The sequence below is a fragment of the Leuciscus leuciscus genome, assembly GCF_965113295.1.
Source record: "Leuciscus leuciscus genome assembly, chromosome: 13".
NCBI classification, from domain to species: domain Eukaryota; kingdom Metazoa; phylum Chordata; class Actinopteri; order Cypriniformes; family Leuciscidae; genus Leuciscus; species Leuciscus leuciscus.
In genome coordinates, this window is record NC_138737.1 from 14,956,665 (window position 1) to 14,970,694 (window position 14,030).

The 14,030-nt window shown below is 36.3% G+C and overlaps 2 protein-coding genes across 2 annotated transcripts; one reads left to right on the forward strand and one right to left on the reverse strand.

Annotated features, from left to right (window-relative positions):
* Nucleotides 1–210: 210 nt before the first annotated feature.
* suv39h1b (SUV39H1 histone lysine methyltransferase b) lies at nucleotides 211–10,587 on the reverse strand. Its single transcript, XM_082187959.1, has 6 exons — nucleotides 10,447–10,587; nucleotides 8,946–9,127; nucleotides 3,642–4,295; nucleotides 3,342–3,488; nucleotides 3,018–3,147; nucleotides 211–1,418 (listed from the first exon to the last, which is right to left on the reverse strand). Exons 1-6 carry the CDS (start codon nucleotides 10,463–10,465, stop codon nucleotides 1,285–1,287), a joined length of 1,266 nt encoding a protein of 421 aa, XP_082044085.1. The 5' UTR covers nucleotides 10,466–10,587; the 3' UTR covers nucleotides 211–1,284.
* Nucleotides 10,588–10,927: 340 nt separating this feature from the next.
* Nucleotides 10,928–13,897, forward strand: tmem9 (transmembrane protein 9). Its single transcript, XM_082187962.1, has 6 exons — nucleotides 10,928–11,012; nucleotides 11,366–11,466; nucleotides 11,573–11,664; nucleotides 11,767–11,875; nucleotides 12,366–12,497; nucleotides 12,846–13,897. The coding sequence occupies exons 2-6, from the start codon at nucleotides 11,371–11,373 to the stop codon at nucleotides 12,975–12,977; spliced, it is 561 nt and encodes a 186-aa protein (XP_082044088.1). The 5' UTR covers nucleotides 10,928–11,012; nucleotides 11,366–11,370; the 3' UTR covers nucleotides 12,978–13,897.
* Nucleotides 13,898–14,030: the final 133 nt, after the last annotated feature.

A 14,030-nucleotide genomic window follows, 5' to 3' on the forward strand; every position in this document is an offset into this window, starting at 1 on the left:
TTCAGAGCTTTTTTTTGTGTGCAGTCCTTCAATGTTAAAATCAAGCTTGCTGTCAATGTCAGTAAAATTATCCAAACTGAAATGAATCCAAATTTGGTAGTGAAGTTATATTTTCACAGAGCTGTAGAACTCATGATATGATTTAATAAACAAGGACACAGAGTTTGTTGCACATACAGGAGTGTGTGAGAAATGTGAGGTCTGACAAAGTAACTCGATTTTCTTTAATACAAAACATAAAAATAACAAGTGGTAGTCTTTTAATATATACATATGCACAGATTTGGTTGATGATGATAGTTATAATAGAATTGTGTGAATTTAATAAGGAAATGTTCCTGAGCATAAACTAATCCAGAATGTATGTATTATCTCAATCTACAGCACACATTCCAGCTTCACTGTCCAGTTCTGAAAAACCACCTGAGCCGTTTCCCAAAAATATTGCAAACACAAGTAGACTAGAAACAACTGCCACACTTGGTTCATGAGACATTTGGGAAAAACAACCCTGAATAGTAGTCAGACAGATCGGTGAAATAACCACACACTCCCACTCATTTATGCATCCATGAAGTCCAGCTCTCAAATACATTCAATGAAAGACCAGTTTGACAGTATGAATATATTTTGTCATGTGATAAGACTATATTCACATAAAACAGAATAACATTTTGCATGCTTGAAAGGCAACATCTCATGTAGGTCCACCTCCCTTTGCCTAACAAACTTCTCTTCTGTGCATTAATAGTAAAATTTTGCCACCTGGTGGTAATTTAAAGTCATAAAAAAAAATAGAAGGAAGGACATTGACGATTTTGTCATATTTTACACTGGTCTAAAGATATGTGCTAAAAACAGGGCAAAAAGTTACACTACAAAAGTTTGTTTGAAAAAGTAAAAAGAATCTCTCCTATTCAAACAAATAAAACATATGACCATTTAAAAGTTTAAAAAATTTAAATCATTTGTGTAAGACTTTGATACGATTTAAAATATGATTTTAAACAATTACTGAAAAGCCCCTTTTTTTCCCCTTTACACATCTTTTCTAACGGAAAAATCGAAAGATTAATGGCACATTTTATAAGCTATTTAAAGCAGACAACAATTCTGAGGGAAAAAAAAATTATCTTGGGGAAATAAAAAAACTTAAATATATACTTAAAATTCAATGAAGTATTACGAAACACCTGCCAAAACGGTTCCTAAACTGCAGATGCTTTCAACATATTCACTTGAACACATGATCTTCTTTCAGTCCCTCTTCAGCATGAACATCCTCTAAAAGAGGTATTTTCGACATGTCGCCACCCCACATTTGCACTCCATGCGCATACGTTTCTTAGGGGATCCTGGGAGTCCCGTCAGACTGAAATTAGAATCCATCTTCGTGCTCTCTGCATCTACTGGATCAACTATGGGGAAAATGAGAAAGAAAAATTCGATTTACTCCTTCAAATCATTCAATAATTTGGTATGATTCTTTTAGTGTTTTTGAAAGAAGTCTCTTTTGCTCACCAAGGCAGCATTTATTTGATCAAAAATGTAAAAAACAAAGACTTAAAATAACTTTTGTATTTAAATATATTTTAAAATTAGGGATTTAACGGTTCACGGTTCGGTGACTGGTGTCACGGTTCGGTACGTTTTCGATACAGCATAAAGAAAGAAATGCCAGAGAAATTTCCTTGATTTAATTTTTTTTTATTAAAACTAACATCATAAAGTATGATTTTTTTTTACTTTGAACAATGATGGAGCTATACTTGACCCATCTTCTGGGGTGTCTTCTCAGCAGCATATAAAACAAAATCAGCCACCAATAAAAAAATTAAATGTAATATTGAAGTAGTTATAAACAAATACAAAGAAAATAACAATTTTGTATTTATATGGAACTCTGTGTGCTTTTACTAAATTTGTAAGGTTTTTTTTTTCCAAAAAGATGAGAGTGTCCACTAAATGCTGCAGGGATAGTTTGTAGCGTGTTTCTCTCCTTGTTTTCGTCTAGTTCCAGTTATTGACACACTGGGGTGATGTCGGCATAAATGAGTAAACATGTTTAAAGTATTCCCACTGGTGTTAGCCTACTGTCATGTGCAGGGCTTCAGACTTTTGAAAATTTTAGGCGCACAAGCAGAAAATTTAGGGGCACACCTTAAAATCAACCTGTAGCGCAGTTATTCACATTACCCCCCATTTTGACTTTATTACTGACAAATGCCTTGGTAATAAATAGACTTAACTTACAGAAATTATAATGTGCAGTTTTATTTTAAGTTTGCAAGGCTCCAGATTAACATTTGAGGGCAGCATTTTTTATTCATAATGTCGAAATAATAATTCAAAAGCAAAACGATTAAAAATGTATATTTGGGAGTGGAAATGCCAGTCACCTACTGGTTACAATGGTAATTTAATGTTTTTTTAATTGTTAAATAAGTGTGAGTTTTCCTACTTCTGGAAACTTTTAATTTTATAAATGGGGTTTTGAAGGATGAATAAATAATGTTTTGGTCATCACATTAAAAATAACATTTAAATAGGTACGCATTACACGCATTACAAACCGAACGCCTCGTACAGAATGGTTCAATACGAATACGTGTATCGTTACACCCCTATTTAAAATGTAATTTATTTCTGTAATGGCAATGTTACATTTTCAGCAGGCATTATTCCATTATTCAGTGTCACATGATCCTTCAGAAATCATTAATATAGTGATTAATATTGGTTCTCAAGTAACAGATGAATATGAATATAAAGTTCAAAATAACCGCATCTATTGGAAATATAACTCTTAATGACATACTGTAAAATTATAAATGTCTCTGTCACTTTTGATCAATTGAATGCATCATTATTGAATAAAAGTATTAATTTCCAAAAAAAAAAGACTGACCCCAAACTTTTGAACGGTAGTGTATGTCAAGGCCAAGTTAATGACCCCAAATCACTTGTCAAGTTGCAAAGACTACTTTTTTTCTATACAGTGACAGTCCCATACATACTCTTCATTTTGTAGTCAAAGGTGAGCTCCTCTCCTGCCTTTATCCCACGTGTGGCAAAGAACGCTATCCGTGGCAGCCGCTCATCCAGGTTATCAATAAACACATTATATACCTGAAGGTTTGGGTCACACTGAAGACACAAACGAAGAAAACACTTTTGTGACATTCAATTTACTGCCTTTAAATGACAAGCTACAGTTTAAGTGATGTCAAGTAAAATGTGTTGTGATTATTGCTGACATTTAGGGAAATGTAAGATTCAATTCATACATATAAAATAAAAACAAGTCTATTTCAAGTAGATGCAAGCTCAAGTCCACTCACGCTGTGATTGACAAAGTGGGAGATGTTTCCATAGTAAGCAGCATCCACAGTGTACTCGTCGTCCACATAATCCAGGTCAAAAAGGTAGGTGGCGCCTTCTTTATCATATATTTGACCTCTGCGTTCTGCTTCTTCTGTCGTAATGATCTAAAGAAAAACAGAAAAAAGAGAGTTTAACAATCATGAAGCCAGACTTATTAACCACTTGTCTAAACCAAAATGATAAAATGACACAAAAATTCATAGAAGATTTAAAAATATCTGACCACTAACTATGACTGAAGCCTCCGTGCTTCTTACCTCCCCAACGTACTCCATGACGAAAGTGTTCTTGCGAATGCGCTCCATGGTCCGTACCCCCCAGCCCCTGCCATTGTCTGTTCTAAAAATGCAGAGGGAATAGCGAATGCCCTTCTGCACCACTCTGTTGAGGCAGTCGAGCCCGCAGCGGCACCGCTTGTTACATTCATAAATGGGCAACCCGGGCCGAATGCGGACCTGGCCTAATTCATTGTAAGCAAACTTGTGCTGTGATGCTCCGGCACAGCAGCCCTCCACGGGGTTGCCTAGGCAGTCTGTGCATTCGCAGCCCACAGACACCTCATTCAACATGATCCCATCACCAACTTTATAGTCATTTATGTAGGTGAAGTTCTTAGGCGGGCCCTCAAGGTCAACCAGGTTCCGGACATAGATGTGGCCCTTGTGGGCGCCCAAGCTGTTGAGGTGTACCTCCCACTGTTTAAGGGTCTGCCGGAGTTTGGCCCGCTGGATGAGCTGCGACACAGTGAGAGGGTCAAGGCGACGAGGGGCGGAACGCTTATTCTGTCTCCGCATCTCCACATTCAAGTCCTCCCAGAACTGGTTGAGCAGATCTACGCACTTCAGGTTCTTCCGAGGTTCCCATGTGTTGCTGGATTCAGGGAACCCCTTCCATTTCACCAAATATAACTCCTGTGAAGGGAGTAACAGGGATGTTAGGCGAACTTAAATGCATTTAGATCTGGATACATTTTTGCTTTGATAAAACAAATTTTACCCTTCATGTAGTAGAATTTACTTTCACTATATATATATATATATATATATATATATACAGTGAGGAAAATAAGTATTTGAACACCCTGCTATTTTGCAAGTTCTCCCACTTGGAAATCATGGAGGGGTCTGAAATTGTCATCGTAGGTGCATTTCCACTGTGAGAGACATAATCTAAAAAAAAAAATCCAGAAATCACAATGTATGATTTTTTAACTATTTATTTGTATGATACAGCTGCAAATAAGTATTTGAACACCTGAGAAAATCAATGTTAATATTTGGTACAGTAGCCTTTGTTTGCAATTACAGAGATCAAACTTTTCCTGTAGTTTTTCACCAGGTTTGCACACACTGCAGGAGGGATTTTGGCCCACTCCTCCACACAGATCTTCTCTAGATCAGTCAGGTTTCTGGGCTGTCGCTGAGAAACACGGAGTTTGAGCTCCCTCCAAAGATTCTCTATTGGGTTTAGGTCTGGAGACTGGCTAGGCCACGCCAGAACCTTTATATGCTTCTCTCAGAGCCACTCCTTGGTTATCCTGGCTGTGTGCTTCGGGTCATTGTCATGTTGGAAGACCCAGCCTCGACCCATCTTCAATGCTCTAACTGAGGGAAGGAGGTTGTTCCCCAAAATCTCACAATACATGGCCCCGGTCATCCTCTCCTTAATACAGTGCAGTCGCCCTGTCCCATGTGCAGAAAAACACCCCCAAAGCATGATGCTACCACCCCCATGCTTCACAGTAGGGATGGTGTTCTTGGGATGGTACTCATCATTCTTCTTCCTCCAAACACGTTTAGTGGAATTATGCATGGAGCATAATCTTGCATGGAGCACCAGTCCGAGGGAGATTGACAGTCATGTTTAGCTTCTTCCATTTTCTAATGATTGCTCCAACAGTGGACCTTTTTTCACCAAGCTGCTTGGCAATTTCCCCGTAGCCCTTTCCAGCCTTGTGGAGGTGTACAATTTTGTCTCTAGTGTCTTTGGACAGCTCTTTGGTCTTGGCCATGTTAGTAGTTGGATTCTTACTGATTGTATGGGGTGGACAGGTGTCTTTATGCAGCTAACGACCTCAAACAGGTGCATCTAATTTAGGATAATAAATGGAGTGGAGGTGGACATTTTAAAGGCAGACTAACAGGTCTTTGAGGGTCAGAATTCTAGCTGATAGACAGGTGTTCAAATACTTATTTGCAGCTGTATCATACAAATAAATAGTTAAAAAATCATATATTGTGATTTCTGGATTTTTTTTTTCCGATTATGTCTCTCACAGTGGACATGCACCTACGATGACAATTTCAGACCCCTCCATGATTTCCAAGTGGGAGAACTTGCAAAATAGCAGGGTGTTCAAATACTTATTTTCCTCACTGTATATATATATATATATATATATATATATATATATATATATATATATATATATATAGATAGTGAAATTCATTTATGATTTATGAAATTCATGCTATATTGTTTATATCATGGTATGTAAATGTATCCGCATAGCGCCGTACTACTTAAAATTGTTGACACTTTACAGTGATGAAACATGCATGAATTAGAAAATAAGAATGGAACGTGCATGATATTAAAATGAATTAAGCGCAATAAGGCATGGAAAAGAACTCAATGCTGTACTCGTGCTGACTGATACACACAGAAAGTCTCATAGACAGCATGCGATCCCAAATTCAGTTCTCTTTGCACTTGAATGGTCACATTCACTTGTGTCAAAATGCCCATTGTGTGGAATATTTGTGTAAACAGTCAGTTATGTCTTAAAGGATTAATTCTCCAAAAAATTTAAATGATCCCATAATTTACTTACCCTCAAGCCACCCTAGGTGTATGACTTTCTTCTTTCAGCCAAACACAATCAGAGTTATATATTTTTTAAAAGAATAAAAAAAGGCTCTTCCAAGCTTTATAATGGGAGCGAATGGTAACCTAGATTTAACCTAGCAGTAAGTCCAAAAAGCGCATCCATCATTTATAAAAGGTTCAAACAAATAGGGCTGGGCATCAAACTCTATCCTCTCGTTCGTGAATAAAGAAGACTGAAAGAGGAAAGTCATATACACCTAGGATGGCTTGAGGGTAAGTCAATTACGGGATAATTAAAATGTTATCCTATTATGCTTTTTCACTTTTTCAATGTGTGTAATGTTGCTGTTTGAGCATAAAAAAAGATCTGCAAGGTTACAAAGCTCAAAGTCTACTCCAAAAAGAGATATTTTATTTAACAGAATCCACTTTACAAGAACTACAAACGAACGGCTCTTTATTTCGGACAGACTGGGAGAGAGGAGCTGTAATGATGTAAAAAATAATGTGTTTTTTGAACAATCAAGCATGCAAGCATATTCTAGTTACTAGAGTCTAGTACACCCCAAAAACAGGGCTTAATAGGACCCTTTTAAGTGATCCTAAACAGCTGGGAGAAAATCAGATGTGTATCAGTTTATTGGGTCAACGCATGATGTCTTAAAAGTTGACATGAAACGGAAGTTGTGATAGACTTTTATTTTCCTCTTGTGACATATCCAAATGAAACGGCTTCTCAAACTAGAATTTTTTTTAGGGCTGGACTTGATTTTGTCCATTGGGAATTGATTGGATCATTGTGTTTTGCTATTGCTGTGATCTTGCACCAGTAAACATGTCATCACAGAAGAGATGTTGTTGCAAAAGGGAGGGGAAGTTATTTTGATTAAAACTTACAAAAGCACACAGATATTTTAAAAAAAGAAAAAGATGAGCATGAATAAATCATTTATAATGAATACCGCAATGTTCCATTAAAAAAAGGAATCGTCAATTTTAATTTCGTGGTGAATACCTGCTGCTGTCTGTGTCAATGTTAATCAAACAACAAATGATAAAGAGAAAATAACTCACTGCTCTTAACTGAATAACTATTTTATCTTTATTAAGCATCCATTTATATTTAATTCGTACAGTGAAGACAGTCCAGTGTTTTTACTAGGGCTGTAGTACTCGAGTCTGGTCTTGGACTCGAGTCCGGACTCGAGACCGTTTTTCTATGGTCTCGGACACGCTGGCATTCGGACTCGGACTTGTCTCGGCCACTGGTCTTGCCAAATATGGCTTTTGGTCTCGACCGAGTCCAGGTGTCTTTATTATGTTCCCAGTAAGCACACATACGTCGCAGCGATATTAAAACAAAATATTATTGGAGGGAAAGTGAAACACTGGCCACCTAATAACTAGCGATGGGCATTTCGGCTCTTTTTCGTGAGCCAGCTCGTTTGACTCAGCTCACTGAAAAGAGCCGGCTCTTTTGACTCACAAACGGCTCTTTAAAAAATAAATGTTTAAATAAACTCGCTGAAAGTCCACCGCTAGTGCAACGTGAATATTCACATTTTTTATTGTCCTTAACAATCCGAAAACTTGCATGCTTGCCTTGCACATCTAATTAATGGGCAAAGTTTTCCGACTTTTTTTCGTACCTTTTTATTTTTTTATGTGGATGTTATTGAGCTTGTAGAAGTTTAGCTCTAGCGTTCTTCTGAACATCTCGCTGAATGACATCTGAACATTGCCCGATGTAATTTCTGAGTCATATCACTCCATAATCTGCCTCTCTTTTAAATGCCTATTCCACGAGTGGTAGGCTCCTATGACTGGCTGTTTTAAAATATAGCTAATATCGAAACAAAATAACCCAGGCAGTCTCATCTACGAGACGTTTAGGCCTCCTCCAATAGTACTGACAGCTGGGCTCATAGCTTGCAGTTTTGCTTAGTGGCAAACTTTTTTTATTTGATTGGTTCAACCGCCACCTGCCCGAACTTAATTAAAATATTATTTTTCGGCACGTCATCCGCCCGATCCGCATCTCTAGTGTGTGTGTGTGTGTGTGTGTGTGTGTGTGTGTGTGTGTGTGTGTGTGTGTGTGAGTGAGTTGACTCGGCCCTCCCTCATGCAGTTTAATTGGTTGACATTGCGTGTATGATTGACAGGAACAGAATGTGAGGCTGATCAGACAGTCGAAACGAATGTGTGTGCTCCTTTAGGCCTATATAATTATTTTTTTGTTGTTCTTTGAATTAGTCAATTATTTTAAATAAAATTTAAATCATTCATTATTTCATTATTACATAATGATTTAATTTCTATAGGCTATATATTTTAGCAGACTTTTTTTTTCCTGTCCTGGACTCGGTCTTGACTCAAACCTTTTTAGACTCGTTCTTGTCTTGGACTCGAACCTCTTTGGACTTGGTCTTGACTTGGACTCGACAAAGGTGATCTTGACTACAGCCCTAGTTTTTACATTTTATTATCCAATTTCTGGAGTATTTCTTACTACGTTTAATTTGTATCTTTGTTATATTAAGCTATATCTGTCCTACTTTTTATAATTTGCTTCTTTGTTCTTATTTTTTAAATAACACAAATAACTAGGCTATATTGAGATATACATTGTTATCATGCAATAAAATGTATCATATCGTGAAAATAATATTTTGGTCATTCATATCACCCACCGCTAATGTGAGACCACTTACAAGCCAGAGTTTTATGCTCACCTGTACTGTTTGTGTCTTCCCATCGGTGATAACTTTCCTTTTGTAGTCGCAAAGGTATTCTACCTCATAGTCGCACAGGTTGTTCTTGCTGATGCCCAGCTCGCCGCATACCACCCCCTGCTCTCGACAGATCACTTCCAGCTGGTCTGCGTTGGCAATGCATGCTACCCTACACTCTTGACCTACAAGAACAATTAGATGTTAATTGCAGGAAAAACACATGATGAAATTTGTGATGGCAGACGTGGTAAAGTTTTGATCAAAATATGAAAATAAATTTAGAAAATAGCTGAAGTCCACATGCCTGTAAAGCCTGTAAACTAGGAGTCTGCTGAGAATTTGACAGCAAAAATTACTAAATGGATTTTAAGCGTAATATATATATATATATATATATATATATATATATATACACATACACACACGCACACTACTGTTCAAAATTGTTACAAAATATTTATTTTAAGATTTATTAGTTAACTAGTTGTATGGAATTAATTTTGTTTCAAAATGATATTTGTGAAAAGTGCTACCCAAATCATTTTAAATTCAATTAAGAATCTAACATTATAATATTGGGTTTAAAAAAAGATGTTGCAAATACTGTCTGTAAAAAATTTTAACATTCTTTAGTACAATTACAAACAAAAGCCAATTTAATTGATTTTACTATTTCACATAATTTTCCATTTAAACAGGTCATTATATTACTGCTTGTATATTGAAGGAAGGGAATATATAATCCCTGACTAGGGAATCATCATCATAGACCCCTAACTCATGATTATTTTCATTAAAAAGCTTGAAAGACTGCAGTAAACCACGCAGCACCACAGAACAACATGAAAGTTAAACATTTATTAAAATATTGTACAGATAACTGGATCATATTGCCAGTTTGAGATTAAAAAAATCCTTACAGGAAATCAAACATGTATCATCACTAACCACTGGGCCATTTATTAAACTGGCTAAGACTAATCGTAATTATTAAGAATAGACATGAGATGTAAACTTAAACTAAGTGGGTAAACAACGACAGAGGCGTAGATTAACATGTTGAGGGGAAATGTGGTTTTTTTCATTTGTCCAGCGTTCAAACATACGGAGTAACGTTAACGTTAGATCATATTCCTCAAGAGAGCGTTACAACGGGAAAGTTAGCTAAACACTGAAAATGATGCTTGCTAACTACTGAACGTCCACACATTTGAACCAACTGTGACATTGTACAACTTTACAAAGTTAATTCAAGAAAGATGGATGAGTTAAGGCATTCACAATGAGCTTGTTGAACGTGTTCCGTGAGCGCGCGGTGGCCATAACATCGACCATCGATGTGAGTTTTTATCAACAACTTGCAGCAACGATTCTTCCAAAACGGAGTGTTTGTTTCCGGGGTTTCTTTGTAAAGACATAATTTAACGAACAACTCATGTAAAAGAGATGACATATATTAAGTAAACCGTTGTTTCTGAACGATTAAACTATATATTCTTACCTTTCAAATTTTCCGCCATCTTCCGACCGCCGCCAAAATTATATATGATTAAAAGGCTGCTCGATGATTGGATGTGGCACAGTCTGAGTGACGGGTTGGGAAACCAATAGAGACAGAGTAAACTGTTTATGGGAAGTTTGAACAAAGTTGGGTTTATGTATGAACTTATGCCTAGACTTTTTGCGCTTCCTCAGAAGATTAGCTTTCCATTTGCTGATTTATTTCCTTTTTGGTGGTTTACAAAATGACTGCGTTTCTTATTTGTGTGCAGTCAATAAGTAATTATTTTTATTTTTATTATCTCTATTTTATAATATAAATTTGGGGACATTACAACTCATAAAGATATCATGAGTTTTTTTTTCTATGGAACAAATAAATAACGTTATTTCATTTCAGTTCGTATTAAAACCTATTTTTTACAGTCTATGATTAAAACATGTTGTGAAGTCTTTTAATTTGCCTTTCACCGGTCATGAAGGCGGGACATATATCATCACGTGACACAGTCTCAACTTCCGGAGAAAGTCAACATATATTTGATGGGCATTGATGTATTATTAAAGGTGCGTATATGCATTTATTTTTACGTTTGCAGTTGCGCATGTAACATTTAGTTTAAACATTGATTTAAAAAAAAAGATTTAATAGTATTTTCTCTTTAAATACACAATAGAGAAAGGAAAAGGCCTAAACTGTGGAATTGTGTCCCCGGGTGTCTATCATCTTTATACAAATGCTGCATAAGCCACTCAATACACAAATTGATTAGGAGTAACGTTATATTGTTTAGGTCCCACATGAATAAGAATTTCAACCGATGATTAGCCTTGTTTACTTTAATACTGATTGTCCCAGTTCAATTTAAACAATTTCCTTCTGTAAAACAACAAATAAAGTAAATGATGTTTATGTGCAGGCGTCATGTCATCCAGCATTGCTCAAAATCTTCGAGCACCAGCACTCGTTCTGCTGTTTCTTGTTCTCATAGACGTGATATCAGTTGCACATGCAGATAAGGTACAATTATCCCCTGACACATGTCCATTAAATTTATGCTCTTCATATTTTCCCACTTATGTCAAATATTCCCTAAACATGTCACTTCATAATGTTCCTTACACAGAGTTTTGAAGATGTGCGTTGCAAGTGCATCTGTCCACCTTACAGAAACATCAGTGGACATATCTACAAAAGAAATGTGACCCAGAAAGACTGGTGAGAGTTTGCATAAACCTGTGTTGTCTGTAAAGAAAATTATAAATAGATGAATAAACTGTCTTATATGATTTTATTTATTTTTTATGTATTGGTTTATAGTAACTGTCTGCATGTGGTGGAGCCCATGCCAGTGCCTGGTCATGATGTGGAGGCCTACTGTCTGCTCTGTGAGTGCAAGTATGAAGAACGAAGCAGCAACACCATCAAGGTATTGAGCAACTTCCAATAATCAATAAATCCTACTTAAAATTAAAGATATGTTTATTATAATCTGCTTTCTTGCCTTTTATAATGTAGTATAAAGGGTATTAAAGTCACCATGAAAATTTACCGTTTTTTATGGAACATTTCAGTTTGTTATAAATTATTTATCTTTGCACATTAATTTTTTTAATTTTTAATTTATTTAATTTATTTTATGTGCCCTCAAAATCTTTATTCAAAATGACTTCCCTCACACTTGCAGCAACTTCTCTTATCTGGTGATGTGTTTACTGGCGTGAGGGCGGGGCAACCTGTCACTCACATGACATCATAGCGATAGTTAACTACAATCAAATCAATTCCCAAAGGACAAAATCAAGTCAAATGTTCTTTTTCGAGAAGCCGTTTCACTCGGATATACATCACAAAAGGAATGAAAATACTATCGCAACTTCCGTTTCTTGCCTACTTTGATATTTTTGTATATTTCCTAGGTGACCATTATCATCTACTTGTCAGTGGTTGGAGCTCTTCTGCTGTACATGCTGTTCCTGCTTCTAGTTGATCCTCTGATCCGCAAACATGATCAGTACACCATTCCACTGCACAACGAGGAGGATTCTGAGGTATGTCCACATCTGTGCTTATTTGACCTAATTTATTATTTGAAAAGTTTACATTTGACTTGGAATATTGGAAAATAAATCTTTAGGTATATCATTGGGAAATATTTTCTCTAAATAGCACAACATTGCTTAGATACAAGTCTTTCACACACACTTCGCAAAAATGAAGACACGTTTTCTGTTGAATATGTATTTACAGAACAAACACATAACTAACAATAAAGTAATTGTATTACTATTTAACAAGTAAATGGTATTAAGGATAAAATATTTGTGCTATGGTTCATATTTTTGTTGACCATTTTGTTAGGTTTAGATATTAATTGTGCTCATTGTTTCTCCTGACAGGACATGAGGCCGCATGTGGATGGTCGTGGGAACACGGTGCTGGAGAGGGTAGAGGGAGCTCAGCAGCGCTGGAAGAAACAGGTCCAGGAGCAGCGAAAGACTGTGTTTGATCGCCACAAGCTGCTCAGCTAAGCCCTCAGACTCCAGCTGGGGAAAAGGACAAAATGGGCACCACTGACTGAGACAACATTTGCATGTTCGTCTTACAATTTCAGCTTTTATGGCAATGTATTTTCAGTTGGCCTGATGCTTGTGTGTTTTTATTATTATTTTGTACGAAGGCTGACTTGATTGTATTCAGCTTTCAAACTGCAGCTGTGAAAACCTTTAGTAGCTTGCTGTTAACATAAATGATGTGAATCAGCCAGCTCCAGTCTCATTCCAGCGGTCACCTTTACATTTCTCACCCAATAACTTGAATAAATCAGTGCTGCCACTACTTTGCTTTGAAATCACATAGCAAAGGATGAGATTGCAATAAAAATAGTGTAATCTGGGAGCATTGATATGGAACTGTTTGCAATCTAATAAAGATGCACATATGAATGGGTGGAATGTCATTGCACTGTTGTAGTTTCACTTTGAGTTACCAAGAAAATGTATTGAATGATTTCCATTATTGATTTCATTTGATTATTTTCTTTTGCCATTTGATAATACCATTAATGATGGCATATATGCCTCAAGAATATATCTTTTAAAAAATGTCACATTGTAATAACTAATAACCTTATTTCAAGATGTATATACTCTTCGTAAGTCTGAAGAAAATAAGGGTTTGAGTGGTTGTTACTGTTGAATGGTATCCTCATAAGCTTCCTCTTAGATGACTGGCACTTTTGTTGAATAGTCTGATTTACAGACATCCAATTATATTGATTTTGCACCTCAAAATGTGAAGGAATTTGTAGGACTTTGCTTGACTATTGTATTTGTTGCTACAAGAATTGAATTCCAGTATGTATCCAAAATACTTTTAGCTGTTTTACAGCTGGAACATTCTTGCTTATGTGAAAATGCACTGAAATATTAAATATACAGAATATTGTCAACTTTCTTTGTACAGTTATTTTCTTCAGCAAGTTCACAAAGACTTAGAATTGAGTCCTACATCATGAGTGTAACTCAAAGTTTGATGCTAAAATGCAGTGGTGAGATATATTTAGTTGGAAACCACCAACATTG

What these genes read in the sequence shown, in the direction of transcription:
- suv39h1b (XM_082187959.1), bottom strand. An exon ending in TCATGGAGTACGTTGGGGAG is followed by an intron (nt 3,489 to 3,641) that starts GTAAGAAGCACG and finishes GTTTTTCTTTAG; the next exon opens with ATCATTACGACAGAAGAAGC. An exon ending in CTTTGACTACAAAATGAAGA is followed by an intron (nt 1,419 to 3,017) that starts GTATGTATGGGA and finishes TTTTCCCCATAG; the next exon opens with TTGATCCAGTAGATGCAGAG.
- tmem9 (XM_082187962.1), top strand. Translation starts at nt 11,371, where the DNA reads ATGTCATCCAGCATTGCTCAAAATCTTCGAGCACCAGCACTCGTTCTG. An exon ending in CAGTTGCACATGCAGATAAG is followed by an intron (nt 11,467 to 11,572) that starts GTACAATTATCC and finishes TTCCTTACACAG; the next exon opens with AGTTTTGAAGATGTGCGTTG. An exon ending in GAAGCAGCAACACCATCAAG is followed by an intron (nt 11,876 to 12,365) that starts GTATTGAGCAAC and finishes TATATTTCCTAG; the next exon opens with GTGACCATTATCATCTACTT.